Raw genomic sequence first — 24,118 nt, forward strand, 5'->3', positions numbered from 1 at the left:
CAACAACAATAGCAAATTACAAGGAATTCAGTGGGTTTTTTTTTTTTTTTTTGCAAATTAACATCAACAAATTCTTGGCTGGGCATGGTGGCTCACGCCTGTAAGCCCAGCACTTTGGGAGGCCAAGGCGGGTGGATCATTTAAGGTCAGGAGTCTGAGACCAGCCTGGACAACATGGTGAAACCCCGTCTCTACTAAAAATACACACAAAAAATTAGCCGAAAGTGGTGGCGCACGCCTGTAATCCCAGCTACTTGGGAGGCTGAGGCACAATAATCACTTGAACTTGGGAGGCAGAGGTTGCAGTGAGCCGAGATTGCACCACTGTACTCCAGCCCAGGCAACAGAGCAAGAATCTGTCTCAAAAAGAAAACAAAACAAAAAAACAAAAAAACCCCCAACAAATTCTTATATTAGAAATTTAAAATATTAGAAATAGTAAACATTTCTTGTTATAAGTAGTCCATAAATATACTGAAAAAGAGACGAAAAGAGAAATTATAAGCTTAAGGATAATGCCTGAAATACAACTCCTAACTTTCTGAAAGAATGGGAAAACCCCTAAGGAAAATTGTAGAGCAAGCTTAGCATTTAACTAAAGATAATACCACAATTGCAGCCTAAGGAACATCTCTAGGACAAAATGCAATTTTATAGGGTTGGTTAATTCTGACTCAGCAGTAATTCTCAACTACAGTTTTCAGATGGAAACGATTTAGTAATTCCAAATTTTGAAGGTTAATATGTATTATAATGCCTCAATACACAACTATAAATTTTGCCACAGGTATTTTGTGTAGTCAAAAAACGTAAAATCAGTTCTAAAACTCTGTTATATCTTTTAAGTTATACTTCTCAAGAAAAGTCATAAATTATTAATTATGGGTTGACAATCTAATTCTTTCATGATGGTTTACAACCAAAGTTTAAGGTAGAGAAGAAGGAGAGATTATCCAGATTCATGATTTTTATACTGTAGCTGAGGCAGATTTCTCTGGAGAGCACCACCTAGGTATGCCTTTAATTGGCAGTAAAAAACTTTGTATTATCTTGTAGTATCTAAGAGATCCATGTGGCATATGAAAGAACTCTGGACTTTTACTTAAAACTGAACTAATAATTTACTAACCAGAGAAAGGGTATCAGTGTTTATTAAAGTTCAAAATGAAAGTATTTCTTTGTATTTTATTTTTTTCACTTGCTGTTACATAATAGTAGTCCCTAATATTCTAATATCATTTGCTGGAGAGCAGAATTGGGTGCCTGATGGACCCATAAGCTAGATCTGACAAAACTGACATGTGAAAAGAACCTCCTCAAACTAAGGATTGTATCTATTAAACATTGAATTCAAGTGTAGCATTATAGAGCAAAGATTCGGGAAGCTGACCAAACATGGTCTGAAGCACCATATTTATTCTATCATAACCTCAAAACTCAGAATGATATGTCAAAGAAGAAAAAATCTGTTTGATATTATTTGTTGATAATAAAATAGCACGCAGAATTACAATACTTTTTTTTAGAAAAGTATCTGATACTTATATTACATATCAATTACAAAATAATACACTAAGACAGTAGGGTAAACTTACCTCTATAATAAAAGAGGCAAAGGTCAGAAAGCACAAACCAGCGTTTCTTCCACAATTTCATGCCAGTACTGTCCTGGATTAAATCAGCATATTTAAGGATTATTTCTCAAACAACAAAAACTCACATGTTGTGCATCTATTTATTTATTTATTTATTTTTATTGTTTTGAGACGGAGTTTCACTCTTGTTGCCTAGGCTGGAGTGCAATGGCGTAACCTCAGCTCACTGCAACCTCTGCCTCCTGGGTTCAAGCAATTCTCCTGCCTCAGTCTCCAGAGTAGCTGGGGTTACATGCACCTGCCACCAAGCCAGGTTAATTTTTTTGTATTTTTAGTAGAGACGAGGTTTTACCATGTTGGTCAGGCTGGTCTCTAACTCCTGACTCAGGTGATCCACCTGTCTTGGTTTCCCAAAGTGCTGGGATTATAGGCTTGAGCCACTGTTCCTGGACTTGTGCATTTATTTAAAGTAAACTTTTAGAACAAGGTATGTTTGATACATATGTGATATAACCTAACTAAAAGGCCAATTAAAATTTTGGAGGTAGTTTTCTAGGGCCTTAAGATATTCCCAACTAGACTGGTCTCTGAAAATACCATTATGCAAAGGGAACATATTAAGGCAATTTGATTTGGCTTCGTATTTGTAAGCAATTTGAAATTCACTCTTCTCAACATAAACATCTGCTAGGATAAGAATGATGTAACCATGCAGCAGTGCGTGCATTCTGGTAAACCAGATTTAATAAATATGTTAAACTTCAACAAGAAGAAAAATATGTGAATTGAAGTTATTCCAAAGGTAATGCAATTTAAAATGACTGTGAATAAAGAAACCTTAATATACAAATAGGTTTTATAAACATTTTTTTTCCTTACGTCTATAGTTTGGGATTTGCTCATCATGTAAAAAAGAGAGACTATTTGGCAGCTATTTCTAAGTAATTTAGTTCTTTAAAATATCAGGCTCAAACAAAATTAGAATTTTAATAAAAATTACTTTCCCATATCCAATGTAGCAAAATTGGAAGTAAAATTAAACAGATACCCCCCCCCCCAAAAAAAAAAGAGGCCAGGTTGGATGTGCATTGATTAGAAATAAGTTTATTTCTAGCTGTGGGCAATGACTTTAAAATTACAGAAATTAACATGGGTGAAATCTTTCAAAATAAAAGATTTGACCTTAAAATTCACAGCTATACCAAAAAAGAGACAAAAAAAATGGTAAATGATATCTTTTTTTTTTTTCCTTGAGACAGTCTCACACTGTCACCCAGGATGGTGTGTGGAGACACAATCTCAGCTCACTGCAACCTCCACTTCCTGGATTCAAGTGATTCTCATGCCTCAGCCTCCCAAGTAGCTAGGATTATGGGCATGCACCACCACAGCAGGCTAATTTTTGCGTTTTTGGTAGAGATGGCGTTTCTCCATGTTGGACAGGCTGGTCTTGAACTCCTGTGCTAAGGTGATCCACCCACCTTGGCCTCCCAAAGTGTTAGAATAACAGGCATGAGCCACCACACCCAGCCATCTTCAATTTCTTAATTATATTCTTTCTTTAGTACGGCTAAGGGACACTGTAAACAAATATGTGTCACACACGTATTACAAAATAAACACTTTTTTTTGGAGACAGGGTCTTGCTGTGTCACCCAGGCTGGAGTGCACTGGCATGATCATACCTCACTGCAAGCTCAAATCCTGGGCTCAAGCGATCCTCAAGCGATCCTCCCACCTCAGCCTCCGGAGTAGCTGGGACTACAAGTGTGCACCACCACCACCACACCAGGTTAATCTTTGCTTTTGTTTTGTTTTTTTTTAAAGTAGAGATGAGGTCTCACTGTGTTGCCCAGGCTGATCTTGAACTCCTGGGCTCAAGTGATTCTCCGGCCTCGGCCTCCCAAAGTGCTGGGATTACAGGCGTGAACCACTGTGTTTGGCCCAAAATAAACACTTGTTAGAGAAGCTACTTGGTAATACTTTTGCAATGCTAAATTAACCAAGGGATCAAGAAATAAGAACAAGAGCTATTTTAAATAAGGAATGCCATTAGGCTATTAGGCTCAATTTTGCACTGAAATAGTTGATCATAATTTGGACTTATTAGAAAGGCTAGCTGGAAAATATGGAGAAAATTTTCTATTAGAAACTGGGCTGGGTGTGGTGGCTCAGGCCTGTAATCCCAGCACTTTGGGAGGCCAAGGTGGGTGGATCATTTGAGGAAAGGAATTCAAGGCCAGCCTGGCCAAGGTGGTGAAAACCTGTCTCTACTAAAAATACAAAAATTAGCTGGGCAGTAGTGGCACACTCCTGTAATCCCAGCTACTTGTGAAGCTGAGGCAGGAGAATTGCTTGAGCCTGGGAGGCGGAGGTTGTGGTGAGCTGAGATCATACTGCTGCCCTCCAGTCTGGGCAGGCCATAGAGTGCCACCCTGTCTCAAAAAAAAAAAGGGAAAAAAAAAGAAACTAAATGTGAAAAAACCTTTTAGCCTGGATAAGCTTAAATGTCAGATGGTTTAAATATAGTCAACCATCTTTAAATAAAAATTATGACTATTAATAAATAAAAATCATTAAGTCACCTGAAAGCAATTAGCAATATTTAACAGAATAAATTGGCACCAATGAACTAATATTTAACTTGCTTTGTATCATCTGTACGTATATATAATCAGAAAGAAAGAAACAAGCCTTGAAGATTGAGGATGTCACCTCAGTTATTTACCAGTCACTTATCACCCAGTTGCAAACTGGAAAATAGCTTCTATGTAATTGAAATGATGTCAAAATCCAAGGAGGTAACGTACATACATCTTTACTAATTCCAAAACTAATAAGGTTTCAAAATAGCTTAGATAGCAAGTTCCCCAGTCAGTGCAACAATATAAACCCCAACTTATCAGGATGCCTGAGAGTAAACCCTATATGTGCAAATTAAAAAGAAAAGAAAAAGTAAAGAAAACATAACCAAAAAACGTAAGAGAAAGAAAGAGTAGTCTCATATTATAGAATCAAAAATCTGAAAAAACTCAGAGAAATCTGAAATAATTATAAAATCTCTGTATAAATAAAGGGGGGAAATATACAACTGTGTATTTCTCTAACAACTTTCATATCAATAGAAAAATGAATAACACCCTTGTATTAAGAGTTATTTCAATTTTGGCTTTTAAAAATATTCCTGTCTAGATACTTTTACCATGCTATTTCTTATCATTTTCATACAGCATATATTTAATTTTAAATCTAGAAACACCCATAACAAACACACAAGCTCTGTTCTAAGTAATGTCCACTCCTTTTTCTGCCTTCACTGTTCCCTTGATATTCTTCAGGGGTAACAAGCAAAGAACCTGGGTGGCTTCTCCATAGTTCCTTGTTAATTTTATGATTTTATAGAATTGTCTTTGGTACATTCAGTTTAAAAGGTTCCTTCTAATTTTGTCTTTTGTTTCATATCAAATAAAAAAAAAAATACCTGTTTATAAAGCCAACCTCGTCTGACCACGGGTGCATTAGGATTCCTTTTAATTGAATTTGACCTCTTTCCAAAATTATGAACTTTTTTTGAAGCTCGTGAAGTCTAAATAGAAAAAGAGCATGACAGAAAATGTATTAATGTCTAGAGATTTGAGCTTATTTTCCTCTTAAAATTTAATCTCTTTTCAGATTTTCCCAAGAACTGCAGGACTTAAATCTTTTCAGAAAAATTATTAAAATTCTACTTTTGCTGGGTTAGTTTTTTGAAGTGTAAGAATTCTGCACCAAATTTTTTTCCCCAGGATATCAAAAGTTTTACAATATTTCCTTTAAAATCCAGACGGGATATATAATTTTTAGAAACACAGAGTATGTGGCAGTATTTTGTCCTATCTGCTATATAAAATGAATAGATCTTGAATAAAAACTGTTAACAAATCTTTAAGAATAAACCAAACAACAGAACTTTTCCCTTTATATCTTCATTTAATAGTGCAGGTTCAATTAAAGAAAGTTAACAGCACTCAGTCCGAGGAGAAATATACAGAGATTAAATATAAACAAATATATCACATCAAGTCAAAACAAGACGGGAAGGATCTGCTTAATGTGATGTAGTGTTTTCTTTTTCATGGACAACTCTGAACTTAAACCAGACAGATGGGGTTTACTGGATTCTTCAATGTATACATAAAGATATACAATCTTTAAAAATACTGGTATGCTTACCATGAAGATTTATTTTGGCAGGAATCATAGTGGTGACCAACAAAAATGAAAACAATGAAGCTATAAAGTAACATAAAATTATCTCTTACTTTTCTACTTGTTTAGAATCTTTGGAAATCTAGCATACTTCATTAGAATTTTGTTTTGGGAAGCTTTTATTAGTATATAAGAAAATTTTAAGGCCCGATATCAACAAAATTTTTCCTAAAGCATGTTTTCTAGATAGACTTTAATTTACTTTCAAACAGATAATGCTTAAAAACAGTATAAAACTCAAATGACATAAAAAGATACACAAAGATCAATCTACTTCTCACTCTCGGGCTCCAGCACCCAGCTAACCCCACTCGCAACTGTGGGGCAACCAATATCACTGTTATGTGTGTGTCTATCTATCTAAAATAACCGTTCTCATGATTAATGAATATTTTTCTGAAATGATCGCATATTTTAATATCCACTCTTCTGTTCCATTATTTCTTGGAGCTCACTATATAAACAGAATGCTTATTTACCCATACTGTTGTCAATGTGCTGTGTTATGAAACTTTCTGACCTTTGGAAATCTGTAAGTGAAAATGGTGTCTTTTTCTGCTTTTAATTAGTATTTTTCATATTATGGATGAGGCTGAGTATCTTTTTTCATATATTTAAGGGTAAATTCCATTTTCTTTTCTGAAAACTGATTTCATATAATTTGCCCATTTCCAAACTGGCACGTAAGCCCTTTTCTTATTGATTCACAGTACTTCTTTAATTATAAGGAAATTATTCTTTAATCGTTATATGAATTGCAGATACTCTGCATGGATAATAATTACATGTGGTTGAATTTCTCATTATTTTATATTGTTACCTCTGGGTTTTATGTCGTATTTAGAAAGCCCATCTACATTCTGATCTTTTTTTTTTTTAATCTTCCATTGTTTTTTTCTAGTGCTTTTATAGTTTTGTTTTTAACATTTCAACAACTGATCCATCTAGAAAAGTTTTGGTGTAAAGTATGAGGAACAGATTCAACTTTCTTTCAAGACAATGACCTAGTGGCTCTCAATCCATTCATCAATTTCACCAGATTTTAATTGAAATATACTCATAAAGCATTATGCTCAATTAGCCTGTTGGACATATGTTACTTAATAATCAGAAATTATTTATATTATTTGAAAATTTACATTCATTTATAATCTCCTAACAAAATTTTATTTCAAAAACCTTAACAGGCATTTAAATACTATTATTATAATTATCTATTTCCTTACAATAAACATAATTTACTATTACAATGGTTTTGCTGAAAAATGTTTTCTCAATCGAAGTATTCTTATAGTCAGATAATTTGATTTCTAGGCTATTACATTAATCATCACCTTTAAAACTTTAGAGTGTCCATTTTCTCTCACAAATATCATTATATTTCTAAAACTATTCCAAACTTAAAAACTTAAGTCTTTGAATTACAATCTTATTACTTTATATTTCAGGCTGCAATTGCTTCTTCTATCAATCACCTCCAAATTCATGTAGTAATAAAAATGTAATGATTATTCTATAATTTTAAGTCCACTATGAGTAATGGTATAGATACTGTTTACTCCTTATCAATAATTAATATAAAGCAAAATAACTTACTCTGCCTACAGGGCTCATTGGATGCACTGCATAATCTGAAGTCACGTTATAGTTAGAAGCTTCATTTATCATACTTATAGGTCGTTCCTTCTTTTCTTCAGATGTCATGGTTGCAACAGTCCTGAAAATATATGTCAAAATGCTAGAACTTGCTGTATATGTAACCCACTTTACAATAACACTTCCCTACAGTTAACTATGCGAGTGTACTACTTTTCCACAGTACGTGGATCCTAGTTACTCTAGAATCAGGCCTTGATACTTACAACAACTTTAAATACAGCTAACACTTTTCCTAAGTCAAAAATACATTATTATCATGTTTATTTATTATTATGTTGTAAGACAGGAGTCTCACTCTGTTGCTTAGGCTGGAGTGCAGTGGCGTGGTCTTGGTTCACTGGAGAATCTGCCTCCCAGGCTCAAGTGATTTTCCTGCCTCAGACTCCTCAGTAGCTAGGACTACAGGCACGCGCCACCATGTCCGGTTAATTTTCTATTTTTTAAGTACACTCAGGGTTTCACCATGTTGGCCAGGCTGGTCTCGAATGCCTGACCTCAAGTGATTTGCCCACCTTGGCCTCCCAAAGTGCTAGGATTACAGGCATGAACCACCACACCCGGCCTATCATGTTTATTTTTAATAGGCATTATTGCAGATATTCTACTTGGTCATCCAACTGAAAAATTAAAAATGAATTATACGATTATTCTAATTTAAAAAGCAATAACAATTTCAGTAACTAACTCTGTGAATAGCTCTATAGTATAATACATTCTTACACATATTTCATTTGACGCTTATAAAACTCTTGTGAAATAGTAATTATCACTATCTGATTTAAGGACGAGAAAACTGAGCTCAAATTACTTTAATAATCTAACCAAGTTTACATAGTTTCTCTATGCTTGCATCCCGGGCTCTTGAGCTTACTGTGTTTGAAGTACTATAAAAATAGCTTCTGAGATTACATTCCTCATGAAAAAATGTTTAAGTCAGGTTTCTATATGACACATCATGAACAGCTGGCATTCTGTTATTATACTTGACTACAAATGTCCAGATAAGAAAGCTGTTAAATTGAAATATAAATAACAGCAATTTCAATGCTAACCCAATTTTGAATACAGGCATTCCATGAAACTCTTTACTTACTGTTCATTCACTACAAAAATACAATTGTCCTGTGATGGTTGTCCTGTGACTGGATGTTTGCAGGTCACTTTCCTTTCATTATGGCTGAAAAAAGAATAAAAGAAAAACAGAACGTGTAGGTATTTAAAATGCCCATTTATTTATTGTAACATTAAAGTTAGTCTACAAAGGAAATGAAATTCAAACTCCCAGCCTTTTTGTTTGTTTGTTTGTTTTTGAGATGGAGTTTTACACTTGTCACCCAGGCTGGAGTGCAACGGCACGATCTCAGCTCACTACAACCTCTGCCTTCTGGGTTCAAGCGATTCTCCTGCCTCAGCCTCCCGAGTAGCTCGGATTACAGGCGCCCACCATGACGCCCAGGTAATTTTTTGTATTTTTAGTAGAGACAAGGTTTCACCATGTTGGTCAGGTTGATCTTGAACTCCTGACCTCAGGTGAGCCACCCGCCTCGGCCTCCCAAAGTGCTGGGATTACAGGCATGAGACACGGTGCCTGGCCACCAGCCTTTTGAGATTCCTAAATATATCTTTCCTACTATCTATTGGGAGTGCCTGTGTGTGAAAATGTTACTTATATTTTTACAAAACAGTTAAATGCATCCCTTCTCAGTCTGGTCTCAATCCTTTTTCATTATTTTATAAACAAAAGTAAGTTGCAGGCCAGGTGCTGTGGCTCACGCCTGTAATCCCAACACTTTGGAGCGCCAAGGAAGGTGGATCACTTGAGGTCAGGCGTTCAAGACCAGCCTGACCAACATGGTGAAACCCCATCTCTACTAAAAACACAAAAATTAGCCGGGTGTGGTGGCGTGTTCCTGTAGTCCCAACTACTCAGGAGGCTGAGGCAGGAGAATTGCTTGAACCTGGGTGATGGAGGTTGCAGTGAGCTGAGATTGTGCCATTTCACTCCAGTCTGGGCAACAGAGAAAGACTCTGTCTCCCCCTTAACCCCCTCCCCTCAAAAAAGTTAAGTTGATTTGGCTGTTTGGCTCTTTACATTGCATTGTAAAATACAAAGATTACTGTATTTTATACTTCATAGGTGGGTCATGAAAAATAAGTATGAGTGTCTACCTACCTCCACTGTTTCATGGTCCAACATGGGTGCATTACAGAGTACTAATGCCAAATTCATAATGGAAAGAAAACCTAACAGTACTACTATATGGGCACCAGTACCTTAACAAAATAGAAGGTTCTGAAACAGGAATACTTCACAGTGTTTCTGTTTTACAAAACCACCTTTATATAGATAATGTAATGAGATTAATTTTTTGACACTTGAGGAAGGTATGTTGTAGAAAAAAAAAAAAATCTGAAGGAGAAGCAAAAATCTTAAGTAGATGAAATGTGGAAACAACAACAAAAACAAAGAAACATCTGTTATGTTTACTGAAAAAAATTGCTTTGAATTAAGTTATGATTATGTTTGGAGAATTAGATGTTTGCCTAAGAAATAGTATTCTTTCTAGGTTGAGTGATAAGGTCTTCAACTGTTCTTGAATGAAAGAAGGAAAAAAACCCCTATTTATTTAAGCCAAAAATACTAGATGCTCGAAATAATATGCAACATACATTGATATATTAAATAGTCTATAATAATTTTCATTAGGTCATATACCATAAAGTAATCTGTAACAGAGACCTATCATTGACATGCCTGACATTAGAAAATTTACCTTGTAAGGTCTATATTGAATTTTAGTTTTTTTTGTTAATCTTAAAATATTAGTACATATGCTCTGTATGGTGAGAAGTCTATAACCACAACCTGCAAACTTCCAGGTAAATTTCATATGCTTAAGTTCTTTTTCCAAATCCTAATTTTCATATTTTTTTGGGTAACTCAATACCCTGACACTTAATCCATTAAATAAAATTGAAACTATATAAATATAAAGATATAGATAAAGTTTTTTTAAAATTCCGTATTGACTATTGTAAAAGTAGAATCATTAATGAAACATAGTGTTTCTATTATTCCTTAATTCAAGTGGTCTAAGAAACACATAGAGCCAACTGTTAATATTTAGAAAAATTTTAATAGATACAGCACTTGACACCCTGGGAGGTAGCTGGCTCACTGTTAGGTCCTGACCATTGTCCTTGGCACAACGGAGGAGTGACTGCTGAGGACCACAGGAAGGGCAGGGAAGGGAAGATAATGATTCTAGCCTTTTCTCAATTCTACCAAAGTTTGTCCCCTGTATTATTACAAATTGTATGTTTTCATCTTAGATCTGCCATTCTTTTCCGCATTTCACAAGCTGTTGTTGTTGTTGTTTTGATGGGCCTCAAAATTCAGATCAAGAGAATCATCAGTTCTGCTACAATGCTTGCTGGAACTGTTTCAACATGATTTGTATGTTAAAGGAACAATTTGAGCATAATATGACTTTGCACTTGCTTATGCATGATTTTATTTGTGAGAGACTCTAGATGGATGCAAAAAACTGCACCTGACAAAACCCAGCCACACAGGAATACACAAAATGTATATCTGCACACACCTCAAACATGTAGCAGCTACTTCAGTTCATTGCCTGTTTTATGAAACACACTTATCCACATCTGGTGATACAACTTTTTTTTCTTTTCTTTTTTTTTTTTTGAGACAAAGTTTTGCTCTGTTGCCCAGGCTGCAATGAAGTGGCACAATCTCAGATCACTGCAACCTACGCCTCCTGGGTTCAAGCGATCCTCCTGCCTCAGCCTCCCAAGTTAGCTGGGATTACAAGCATGTGCCATCATGCCTGGCTAATTTTTTCCATTTTTAGTAGAGATGGGGTTTTGCCATGTTTGCCAGGCTTGTCTTGAACTCCTGGCCTCAAGTGATCCATCAGCCTTGGCTTCCTAAAGTGCTGGGATTACAGGTGTGAGCCACCGCGCCGGGCCTACAGCTTTCAACTCAATTTCAGATAACCTTCCCCCCAAGACTTCCCAAAAATTCACGTGCTGAAACCCTTTCAACACCTAGTTACTTTTCAAGCAAACTGCAGGTCTTTTTCAAGGCCAAATGTCATATTTATTATGCTACCATTTTTATTTGGTTCCTGTATGTGTTGCTAATGAAGTTTTTGAGTGGTGTGCTCCTAAATCCATTCCCCCCACCCAAGCCCTGAGTTTTTTTGTTTCCAGATTTTGCATGATGAGGTGATTTTTAGAGACACACATGCTATATTTTTGCAAAATATATTGCACTACTAAATTACAAACTACCATATCACTATCCTATTAAAAATGCATTAGAATTTTAACAGACACTGAAACAAGGTGTCATTTAAAAAAATTCTTCTCAGATATTTTATGCTTAATAAAAACTGAAAATAAAAAAAAGTATTTAAAACAATTTGTATTTCTAGAAGAATCCTTATAAAAAGGATAAAATTCACGTCTTTATTTTATTTTATTATTATTATTATTTTTGAGACGAGTTTCACTCTTGTTGCCCAGGCTTGAGTGCAATGGCGCAATCTCAGCTCACTGCAAGTTCTGCCTCCCAGGTTCAAGTGATTCTCTTGCCTCAGTCTCCCAAGTATTTGGGATTACAGGCATGCACCACCATGCCTGGCTAAAAAAATTTTGTAGTTTTAGTAGAGAGGGTTTCACCATGTTGGTCAGGCTGGTCTCAAAATCCTGTCCTCAGGTGATCCACCGGCCTCGGCCTTCCAAAGTGCTGGGATTACAGTTATGAGCCTCTGCGCCCGGCCAAATTCAGGTCTTGATATAAGACATACCTATGGTCACAGAACAAACTAATTCCCACCTTGTCTCTGTAGTCACTGTGGCCTAGTAGGAAGTCCAGACTTTTCTAAATACAATGCCAGTGTTTACCTACTCTTACTTCCAGACTTCCCTTGATGATGTTTTAATGTGTAGGTCTAGATAAGTGGTTCTCAATTGGGTGATTTTGCCTCCAGGGGAACATATGGCAATCCCTGGTAACATTTTGAATGTCACAACTGGGGAAATGTTACTGGTGTCTAGTGCATAGAGGCCAGAGTGCTGCTAAACATTTTATAATGCAGAGTAGAGCCCTCCATGTCCAAATAAACCTCCAGAAACGTCAGCAATGCTGAGGGTGGGAAGCCCTGCATTAGGCTATCATAACCCTTAAAATAACTGACTCTACTGAATAAGAAAAACAATATTTACTATTCGTGTCCCTGTATTTCTCTAAACACAACAGAGGTAGCAGAAAACAATGGTAGTTGAAAGCACAGTTTCTGAAATCAGACTACACAGGTTTGAATCTCAGCTCCTCCACTTAATAGCTAGGTGATCTTTCGCAACTTACTTTACCTCTCCGTGTCTCAACTGAATAAACGCAGCTATGTCACAGGTTATTCCTTCATTTAGTCAACATATACATATATACACACACAAATATTTTCATAAATATAACATCTATATAGACATATATTTATATATGATAGTCCTCCCTTATCTGTGGTTTTGCTTTCTATGGTTTCAGTTACCCTCAGTCAACTGCCGTCCAAAAATATTAAATAGAAAATCCCAAAAATAAACAATTCATAAGTTTTAAATTGTGAGCTGTTCTGAGTAGTGTGATGAAATCTCTCTCCATCCTGCTCTATCTCATCTATGATGTGAATCATCCCTTTGCCCAGTGTCTCTAAACTCTCGATGCTACCTGTCCCATTAGTTACTCAGTAGTTGGCCTGGTTCTCAGATTAACTGTTGAGGTACTGCAGTTTTTGTGTTCAAACAACCCTTATTTTAATTAATAATGACCCCTCCACACACACACCCAAAGTACAAGGCTTGTGATGCTGGCATGCTGTTACACTTTTATTAGTTATTATAGTTAAGCTTTTACTGTGCCTAATTTTTTAAAAAACAGAGATGGGGTCTTGCTAGGTTGCCCAGTCTGGCCTCAAACTCCTGGGCTCAATGATCTTCCTACTATGGTTTCCCAAACTGCTGGGATTACAGGCATGAGTCAGCATGGCTGGCCCACTGTGCCTAATTTATAAATTAAAATGTATCATAAAGCAGTAAGAAAAACATAAAAAAATCCTTGCCCTCAAGGAACCTACTTTATAATGGAGATGTAGAAAATAATAAGCACTCTATAAATGTTATTTACAATTATTATGAACTGCAGGACATTGAGTATATGTCATCATTATATTAGTATTTGGTCAATTATTTAAAAGTTTAACTTCGTGCCCACCCAAATACAGTCACATGTCACTTAACTATGGTAATACATTTTGTTTGTTTGTTTCATCATACTCAACCCCAACTATGGTGACACATTCTAAAACATATTAGGTGATTTTAGTTGTGTGAACATCATAAAGTGTATATACACAAACCTAGTTGGTACTGCCTACCATAAAAATAGAAAATATACTTATATATAAATCTAGGCTATATAGTATAGCTTATTGCTCCTAGGATAAAAGCAGGTATGACATGTTACTGTATTGAATACTATAGGCTACTGCAGTATAATGTTAAGTATTTGTGTATCTAAATATATCTAAACATAGAAAAGGTACATTAAAAAATATGGTATTATGCCTGTAATCCCAGTACTTTGGGAGGCCCAGGAGGGTGGATCACTTGAGGCCAGGAGTTCGAGACCAGCCTGGCCAACATGGCGAAACCCTGTCTCTACTAAAAATACAGAAATTAGCCAGGCATAGTGGCGCACGCCTGTAATCCCAGCTACTCTGGTGGCTGCAGCATGAGAATTGCTTGACCTCAAGAGGCAGAGGCTGCAGTAAGCTGAGATAGCACCAATGTACTCAAGTCTGGGCAAAAAAGTATGGTATTAAAGATTAAACACTCTATCCCCCAGGCCATAATGCAGTGATGTGAACACAGCTCTCTGCAGCTTCAACCTCCCAAAGTTCATGCAATCCTCTTACCTCAGTCTCTTAAGTAGCTGGGACTACAGGTGCACACCACCACACCCACCTAATTTTTAAAATAGCTACTTGGGAGGCTGAAGCAGGAGAAATGTTTGAGCCCAGGAGTTTGAGGCTGCAGTGAGCTATGATTACCACTGCACTCCAGCGCGGGCAACAGAGCAAGACCTTGTCTCTCTCTTTTTTTTTTTTAAAGTTAAATTTAAGTTAAATTAAGTTAAATTTTTAAGTTAAATTTAGTTAAATTTTTTTTAAGTTAAATTTAAATTAATTTAACTTAATTTTTTTTAAGGACTCCGTTAATCTAGAGCGTTCAGGGCTAAAGAAAACAGGTCATATTTACAAGCTCAACTTGCTGATTATGCTCTAAAGGTCAGTATAAAATGAATGAATGCCTCCACTGTCACCTTTTTCTTCTTTAAAAAAAAAAAAGATACCAAGGAATTGATAGATAGCAACACAGTTTGCTTGTGCTTTGGCGTTATGTCTTTTTCCTATTTATTACCAGAGTTTTAATCATTTACTATAATCAGAAGAGTAAATGAAAGGCCTGATACTTTAAAGCTTCTATGAAACTATTATTTCAGTTAATAATAATTTGGTTGTGAAGGATTTTAAGATGACTAAATCAGTGTGCATATAAAATGGTATATATATTTCCATCAAATTGTATAACACTAAAATGACATGTCTACTGGAGATAAAATAGAAATTCATTAGTTTACCTAATTCCTTTTCCAATCTTATGTATTTTATAAACCAAATAATGAATTATGTAGGTAACTACTGGAACACCTGGGCTATGCTAAACTTTTAAGCAGACATCTTAGTTCTGAGCTTTCTGGAAGCTTAGATAAAAAGAGAAAGCTAAAGCACACAGCTCCTATGAACTAGTGACGGAAGGAAGAGCAATTTACCAGGTTTAAATCAACTTTAAGTGACAGGTTTCTTTTATATAAATAACTAAAACTGTATGACAGCACTCTGAAAATGGGGGAAGTTGGTGTTTGTCTCCCTTTCCAGGGTAATTAAAGGAAGATACTTTTCGTAGAGTCTACATTGCTATGGTTTTCCCTCCTCAGGAGACATATAAAGGAGGATGCCAATGGCATTCCTTAAAAAACATCATAACCACGCACACCTTCTCTCATGAAAATAAACACATAAAGTGTACATTTCAATATAAACCCCAATTAAAATATGCTATTAGAAAAAAAACTTGTTAATATAGTGTTTCATATTTCCAGTTAAAATAATAAAAGTCCATAAAAGTGAGGGGACTATTTCATTCCTAATGGAGAGTTACTTCAAATTATACAAGGAAAGAAACTCTTCAATGCAATTAAGTACTAACTGACAAAAGAAATTTGGTATTAAAATTCCTGTCATCTAATAAGACCAAAACCATGCAGAACTTCATTGAATGCAAACATCTTTTATCTGATACCTACAGGTAAAATACCCTTATTAGAAGTTATTTAAAAATCAGAATTTGATTTATGTAGAAATGAATCCAGTACTAAATGTACTAAATTTTTTTTTTTTTTTTTTTTTGGTCTCGCTTTGTTGCCTAGCTGGAGTGCAGTGGTGTGATATTGGCTAACTGCAACATCCGCCTCCCGGGTTCAAGCAGTTCCCTGCCTCAGCTTCCTGAGTAGCTGGGATTACAGGCGCCCACCACTACGCCTGGCTAATTTTTGTATTTTTAGTAAAGACGGGGTTTCACCATCATGGTCAGGCTGGTCTCGAACTCTTGACCTTGTGACCCACCCGCCTCAGCCTCCCAAAGTGCTGAAATTACAGGTATGAGCCACCGTGCCCAGCTGTAAATGTACTAGATTTAAACATTTAAAAATTCCAGTAATGTTACATATATATAACAAAGCAGTAGGCTGGGCGCGGTGGCTCACGAGGTCAAGAGTTCGAGACCATCATGGCTAACACAGTGAAATCCCATCCCTACTAAAAATACAAAAAATTAGCCGGGCGTGGTGGTGGATGCCCATAGTCCCAGCTACTCAGGAGGCTGAGGCAGGAGAATGGTGTGAACCCGGGAGGTGGAGCTTGTAGTGAGCTGAGATTGTGCCACTGCACTCCAGCCTGGGCAACAGAGTGAGACTCCGTCTCAGAAAAAAAAACAAAGCAGTAAATGAGATATATTTTTAAAATCACGTATGAAAAAGAACTATTCCTGATTTTAAAATAATACTTATGATTTCAAAGAGATGATGACTCAGGATTGCTTAATACTGCAGCACTGCCATCTTTACTGGGTTGCCCTATGCTTTTTAGTTAGGCAACCTCACAAGCCCAAGCTGCTGCTGTATCACAAAGTAATACTCTGAACCACAAAGTCTAGAGTTAAAAGGAAGGTTTTTTGTTTTTGTTTTTGTTTTTTGACACCTGTCGGCACCTGCCGACACGCCCGGCTAATTTTTGTATTTTTAGTAGAGATGGGGTTTCACCATGTTGGCCAGGCTGGTCTCGAACTCCTGACCTAGGGTGATTTGCCCGCTAAGTTTCCCAAAATCTCTCTGGCCATCTTTCTCAAGAATCTCACTAGTCAGAGATATGAGATTCCATGTCCAAGTCAACCAACGGCAAAATAAGTGGGACTACTATGGTGAGTGAGCTAACTCCAGTCAAGATGCACAACTTTGTCTGTGGCCCACCTAGAGGAAACTGAATAAAATGAGGTTATATTGTAACAGCAAGGAAAAAGGGGAAGGAAGAGGCTATTGGCTAAGAAATATTCTGTTTTCTTAGACAAAGCAACTTACATATGGTCCAAAGGAAACATGTGCGCTAGTATATTCAAAAGTAGATTTCTGTGTTTTATATGGTAAAAGAGGAAAATGGTTTTACTAATTTCTTGCTTTGGGAAGGTAAAAGGGTGATTTAACCTGAACTTCAGATCTTTAGAGATTTTGTTTCTACCTTCAGTAATATGTTTTAATGTTTTGGCTACACACTGACTACCTGTTATAATGCAGTTCTTCCTTGTGGGAGCATGTGTTTTTGGTGGGTTTTTTAAAAAATCTCTATTTCATGGGTAACTTCAGTGACAGAGCAGTTAAAAATCCACTCTGCTTTTTTTTTTTTTTTTTGTGAGATGGAGTCTCGCTCTGTCGCCCAGGCTGGAGTGCAGTGGCCGGATCTCAGTTCACTGCAAGCTCCGCCTCCCGGGTTCAGGCCATTCTCCTGCCTCAGCCTCCCGAGTAGCTGGGACTACAGGCGCCCGCCACCTCGCCCGGCTAGTTTTTTGTATTTTTTAGTAGAGACGGGGTTTCACTGTGTTAGCCAGGATGGTCTCGAACTCCTGACCTCGTGATCCGCCCGTCTCGGCCTCCCAAAGTGCTGGGATTACAGGCTTGAGCCACTGCGCCCGGCCCACTCTGCTTTTTAATCCAAAATCCACTATGCTTTTTAAAAAGAATACTGAAATTGCTATTAACATATTGCCAATAACAGCCAATACTATTCTTCTGAGTGATACATTACAGTCAGGCAAAGCAAGCTGTATTATGCAGTGTTTCATATGTGTAACCATGGTAACATCATTGAAAATGTATCTACTGTGCAAAACGAGTAATATGTATTTTAGAATCCCACAGAAGAGATTTCAGTTGTTTCTTGCTAAACTAAGATGTCAACCCATTTATATGATTTGCTCTGAATCATGTATTTCCCTTACGGGAAAGAGAGAAATATTTAATTTAGTTTAAGAAAAACAGAATAGCATACTGGTTTGGCAGCTGCCATTTGGCAATTCTTCTGCCGATCCTGGCAACAAAAGCCAGTATTATGACTTGGACTTTTATAAAGGCCCAACCCACAAAAGCTGCCACATATCCACAATAATGTTAGACTTGAGTGGGGCAGAAGAGGTGTGGAAACTATGGAAGCTATGGTATTCCTCTGTGAAGAAAACTACGCAGCAAAAAGCTCAGATGTATGCTTTTAACTTGTGTTTTCAGTATCCTTCTAGTGAAACCAAAAAGAGTACTATAATTTTTAACTATAATTTACTACATTCTCAAGTTGGCCTTAGTTTCATTACTCTATAAAACAATTACACTCTCCAGCTTGTCTTAAAAGTGAAGAGCTTTCATCAATAGAAATCATGCAGTGTCTTGTAATTTTGCAACTCAAACAATCAAATCTTAATTAGGTTTAAAAAACATGTTTGTAGCAGCCATTTAGTTATTAAATCAATTCAGTCTATGCTAGTCAAGTAATTTAAAAATTATTATTAAATACAAAATTTCTTAATGTTTTACAAAGCTAACTATTTTAATTTATTTTCATTGCAATAAAAAGGAGAAAAATGTCCTGTTGAAATCTAGCTGCTACAAAGACTGTTTCTGCAATTTATTTTTAAACTGAAAATATGCTGGCACAGAAAATTGTGCCTACAATTAAAGGCAATGTTTTAAGAACAAAAGAAAAACATTAAAAGTGCTCTGCCTTTCTTGAAACTGAATTCTTGCATCTTGGTTATGTGAAGAAATAACCACTGAGTTAGCAGTCTCAAAGATTGTAATTTTTTTTGTGGGGTAAAACATGAAAAGTATATATTTCCTTTCCCCACATTTAGTTCTAAATGCCATTTGCCTTTAACTTAGAACTAACTGCTTCCAGACATCCTGCTCAAACCTCAATGTTTCATTTACCCACCATCTACAAGTTCTTCTTAAGATCTTAACCCTTTATTTTCTATTCTTTCTCCTCTCATCATTTAGAAAATGGGTAACTTCCAATTTCTTGGGGGAAAAGAAGGGATTAATCAGGTGTGAAAAGCTCACTCATCCTCACCTCCAGCAATAAACAGTATGATCACCACCGTAACAGCTACCACTTAAGCATTTCACTCAGTGCTACTCACATATTCAGCTGTCACACAATGGCCTTGACAATCCTCACAGAGCCCATTTGAGGTAGGTGTTATTATTTGCAGTTTATGAATACATAAACTGAGGCTCATAGCATTTAGAAAGTTGCCAGAAGTCATACTCCAAATAGGAGTGCCTCCAAGGCTTGAGCTGCTCTCCTTTTCAGATCCCAGCCTTTCAACGGCTGCCCCTTTCTCCAACTCTTCCACAGCCAACGAGACTTCTCAGTTCTGTCTTTCATCTTGTATTCAACGACACTAGAACAGAATAAAGCCATACTTTCCTTAGAGGCCCTTTCCTTCTTCCACTGACAGCAGATGTGCCATGCACATGCTGCCTCCCTCACTGTTCCTCTTCCCTCCTCCTCTCATCTCACTGCCTACCATCACCCCAGGATCATTTCTATCTGAAGCACAGCAATGAAACCTTTCCCAATTCCAGTTTAATTTTAAACCCAATGCCTCTCATCCTTGGAAGTTTCACAATCATTTTCTACTCTTAGCTGTTCAGACAAAATTACCACCAAAACAGATTTAGAAATGTTACCTCACATTTCTACCACTACCGGTATCAAAGAATTTAAATACAAATAATAACAATTGTAAAGCATGTGTTGCACCGAACAGGAACTAAAAATCTTGCTTGACTCAGAGGAGATGACTTAAACCCCAGTGAGAAAATATGAGTATGATGTAACACTGTAAGTACAAAGCTAAAACCATTATTACAGACATTAAGAACATTAAGGGGGAAAAAATTAAATGTTCAAAACATAAAAGGCTCACATACCAACTCCCCTGTTTTAGAATTTGGTTTTTCACTGATAATTTCGAAGTTACCTTTCTTAAAAGCTCTCTTGAATAAAACCAGCATACACATTAAGAATCTACAAAATGGGCTGGGTGTGGTGGCTCATGCCTGTAATTCTAGCACTTTGGGAGGCTGAGGCAGGCGGATCACCTGAGGTCAGAAGTTTGAGACCACTCTGGCCAAAATGGTGAAACCCTGTGTCTACTAAAAATACAAAAATTAGCCAGGTACAGTGACGCACACCTGTAGTCCCAGCTACTAGGGAGACTGAGGCATGCATATTGCTTGAACCCAGGATGTGGAGGCTGCAGTGAGCCGAGATCACGCCACTTGACTCCAGCCTGGATGACAGACTGAGACTCTGTCTCAAAAAAGAAAAACAACAACAACACACACACACACAAACAAAACAAAACAAAAAAAACAAAAAAACCCACCGGAATTTACAAAATGAACACCTTTTAATGAGTTTAAAGCAATTCTGAAAGTAATGTAAGAATGATGCTAGTTAAAAACAAAATGTACCTATCCCATCCATCCCAAGTATCATGGCACAGTTACATTTTAGATCACTTGATAAATTAAAAGCAAAAGTGCTTAACATAATTTAGATAATTCTTTCAACTGTAAGTCATTTGAGTGACTCTGAACTTAACCATTTAAGAAAATGGGAAGATTAACTGGTACTATATGGTTAAAAAAGAAATATGATTCTTAAAATGTACACACTAATTTGCCAAAGTAATTTTCTGCCAAGTATTCTAGAATTAAGTGATATTGACTGCTAATAACATCTCAGCCACTGTGCAGGCACATACGGTTCCAAGACTCTCTTTTTTTAAAAAAAAAATATATTTATTTTTACAATTTATTTTTCTTTTCTTTTTTTTTTCTTTAGACGGAATGTCACTCTATTTCCCAGGCAGGCTGGAGTACAGTGGTGTGATTTCGGGCTCACTGCAACCTCTAACTCCCAGGTTCAAGTCATTCTCCTGCCTCAGCCTCCCAAGTAGATGGGATTACAGGCACCACCACCATGCCCAGAGAATTTGTGTATTTTTAGTAGAGACGGGTTTTATCATGTTGTCCAGGCTTGAACTCCTAGCCTCCAGTGATCGCCTGCCTCGGCTTCCCAAAGTGCTGGGATTACAGGCATGAGCCATCGCACCCAGCTATTTTTACAATTTATTTTTCAACTGAAAAATTAAGACAGTATGTATTTATCATGTACAACATAAGACTCTCTTAACAGCATCCCAATCCATCTCATTGTAACAAGACTTTTCACTATTGAGTTTATCATCCAAGCTGAGCTTCAACTTCTTTCTGTAGAACAGGAATCAAAACCAAAAAACCAAACCAAACTAACCATAAGCAGCACAATAAAACCCCTATCCCTTTAAAAGGATAAAGTATCTGGTTACATACCAAGGCATATTAGCTGGATCTAATAGAGCCCTCACCATAGAACAGCTGAACTTGAATGTGTCAGTCGAATCAGATTTCTTAAAAACAAGTAAATTATGTCACTTCCTTGCTTTAAATAATAGTGGGCTCTCTGCATCATCTTTAATGTGAAGTATAATGGCTTGCATACAATTATAATTTAATGAATAAGGAACACTGATAATGTGATCCAAGGTTAAAGTTTACTGTTGAATGATACATGAAAAAAGCACTTATAATAAAGCCACATAACAGAATAAAAATGCTCACAGGTATATTTTAGTGGGTTAAAAGAATACTTACTCGAAAAGTTGCAAAGTCACTTGCATAAAAATATTGTGTCACAAAAGTCTTACTGACTTTTAAAACTGGGCAGAACCCCAACTCAGAAACATTTCAATAATCAGAAATATTCTCGTCATTTAAAAGCAATAACATGGCATTCAAAAATATACATAGCCTGTAATCCCAGCACTTTGGGAAGCCGAAGTGAGAGGACTGCTTGAGGCCAGGAGTTTGAGGCTAGCCTGGGCAATAAAGAAAGGCCCTGTCTCTACAAATAATAATAATAATAATATAATAAAATAATAATAATATTAAAACTTAGCCAGGTGAGGCGGTGCATCCTTATAGTCCCAATTACTCAGGAAGCTGAGGTGGGAGGATCCCTTAAGCTTAGGAGTTCAAGGCTGCAGTGAGCTATGATGGTGCCATTACGCTCCAGCCTGGGCAACAGAGCAAGACCCTGTCTTTAAAAAAAAAAAATCTCCCTAATGAATGCTAATTTGTAGTATTTTATTGTTACATGCATTAAATAGAAGTTTATTATACCTTTGGGAAGGAAGCAAAAGGCAAATTAGTAAAAGTTTAAGAATCTACTCTTGTGTGTGTGGTCACACTCCACTTTAGAAAGTTAACCAAATTATACCCTACACATAAATTACCACACAATTTAAAGAGATCCAATTATTTTACTGTAGATAAAACACATTCTTTCCAATAGAGTCAAACTGACAGAGGAACAGTTCAGTTTAAATAGGAAAAAAATTGCTAATCACTTATTCTTTATCGTGCAATATTCATTTTCATATGCTGCATGAGCTTTATCTAAACAATTTCTTCAAGAATAAAAAAGTAGCTGACTCATAAGTCAAATGATATTCCTATGATACAAAAAGGTTTTGTAAAAAACGGTTGGCTTTCTTTCAAAAGAGCTATCTCGTAGCATAACAAATACCTTTATTCATTCTATATGTGGTAGGCACCGGTGACACAGCCTTAGTAATATTATAAATACAAATAAATAAACATGAAGACTCACATAACCATAAACAAAATACAAAGGGGAAACCGACTAGGGATTGATCTTGCTTAGAAAGGAAAAGAGCAGAGAGGGCATTATGGAAGTGGCTACCATTTGAATTGAGCCTGGTGGAATCAGCGGGATTAGTCAGATGTGGCTAGAGTTCAGTACAGATTGAGGCTGGCTAGGGCACAAAGAAATGTGGTTGAAAATCTAGGCTTTAACTAACAATATGTTTATGTATATAAAATGCATTATATAAGTTTGAAACAACGTATCTGTTCCCCTCCTAGGTTTTCTTTTACTTCAATTCCAAAATAATATATTTTTTTAAAACCCTGAAAAAGCCCAAATAGTAATGCACTTCATGTGATGCACACGGCACTTAATTTAGGCTCAGTTTAGTCAATAAATCATTATCCTCAACACTGAGAAATTTCTCACTTGCAGACGAGGCATGAGTGGGACAGAAATCCAACCCAGAATAGCAGGGTAAGTAACCCAATTCCTATAGCAGTGACATTGTGAGCAGAATGGGCAATAACTAGAGACATGGGGGAAATCCAATGGCCACTGCAGGACACTGTGATGGCACTATTTCACTCTGGAGACACATTTCCTTCCAGCAGAGTACAACCCAGGGCATGCTGTCAACAGGCTAGTTAACTGGCAGGTTTTGATCATCAGAGTGAAGATGGAGTCTCTACAATGCAAAGATCAAGATATCCTCCTCAGGTATTTAACTTGCTTTGCCAATTCATTTTCTTCCTGTTGAAATATTTAGTAAGCACCCGATATATACAAGGTTTTGTACTGTCTACCAAGAGGAAACAAAAATATAGTTTAAGACTATAAGGGCCTTAAGACCAATACTATTCCATCTGAGTTTACTAGGCTAAATTTCAAACAAAGAAGAGTAGCACAATTATACTTTTTCAAGCAGTCTATAGCATTGGTGGAAAGCGTTCCTCAAAGCATACCTTATCCACTGGAAAACAGACAAATGCTCTGTTTTACTGCTTTATTCTAGAGAAAAACTTTTATGTTAAATTTCAAGTTATCCCCACAGCTCTGCTCATTGCCCTCTTCTTTTACTTTTTTTTTTTTTTGCCAGATATAATTTCCTGTTCATACAAAAAAAAGTTGAAATAGTTTCTCCTCACTTGAACT

General features: G+C 36.5%; 1 protein-coding gene across 48 annotated transcripts in view; it reads right to left on the reverse strand.

Annotated features, from left to right (window-relative positions):
* The window catches only part of LOC105481328 (pleckstrin homology domain containing A5), a 250,885-nt gene that overhangs the window by 114,439 nt on the left and 112,328 nt on the right, over positions 1–24,118 (reverse strand). For 45 of the 48 annotated variants that reach the window (XR_011609302.1, XR_011609304.1, XR_011609303.1 and 42 more), the window contains 4 exons: positions 8,596–8,679; positions 7,440–7,560; positions 5,077–5,181; positions 1,596–1,668 (listed from right to left, as the gene is read on the reverse strand). Coding sequence is in view for 42 of the 48 variants with exons in the window: in XM_071072113.1 (XP_070928214.1) it covers positions 1,596–1,668; positions 5,077–5,181; positions 7,440–7,560; positions 8,596–8,679 (383 nt within the window). In the remaining 6 variants the exon portion in view is untranslated. Of the gene's footprint in view, positions 1–1,595; positions 1,669–5,076; positions 5,182–7,439; positions 7,561–8,595; positions 8,680–19,382; positions 19,647–24,118 lie in introns of those variants that run through there. The other 3 variants (XM_071072146.1, XM_071072144.1, XM_071072128.1) reach the window with 2 other exon arrangements.

This window comes from Macaca nemestrina, chromosome 10 (assembly GCF_043159975.1).
Source record: "Macaca nemestrina isolate mMacNem1 chromosome 10, mMacNem.hap1, whole genome shotgun sequence".
NCBI classification, from domain to species: domain Eukaryota; kingdom Metazoa; phylum Chordata; class Mammalia; order Primates; family Cercopithecidae; genus Macaca; species Macaca nemestrina.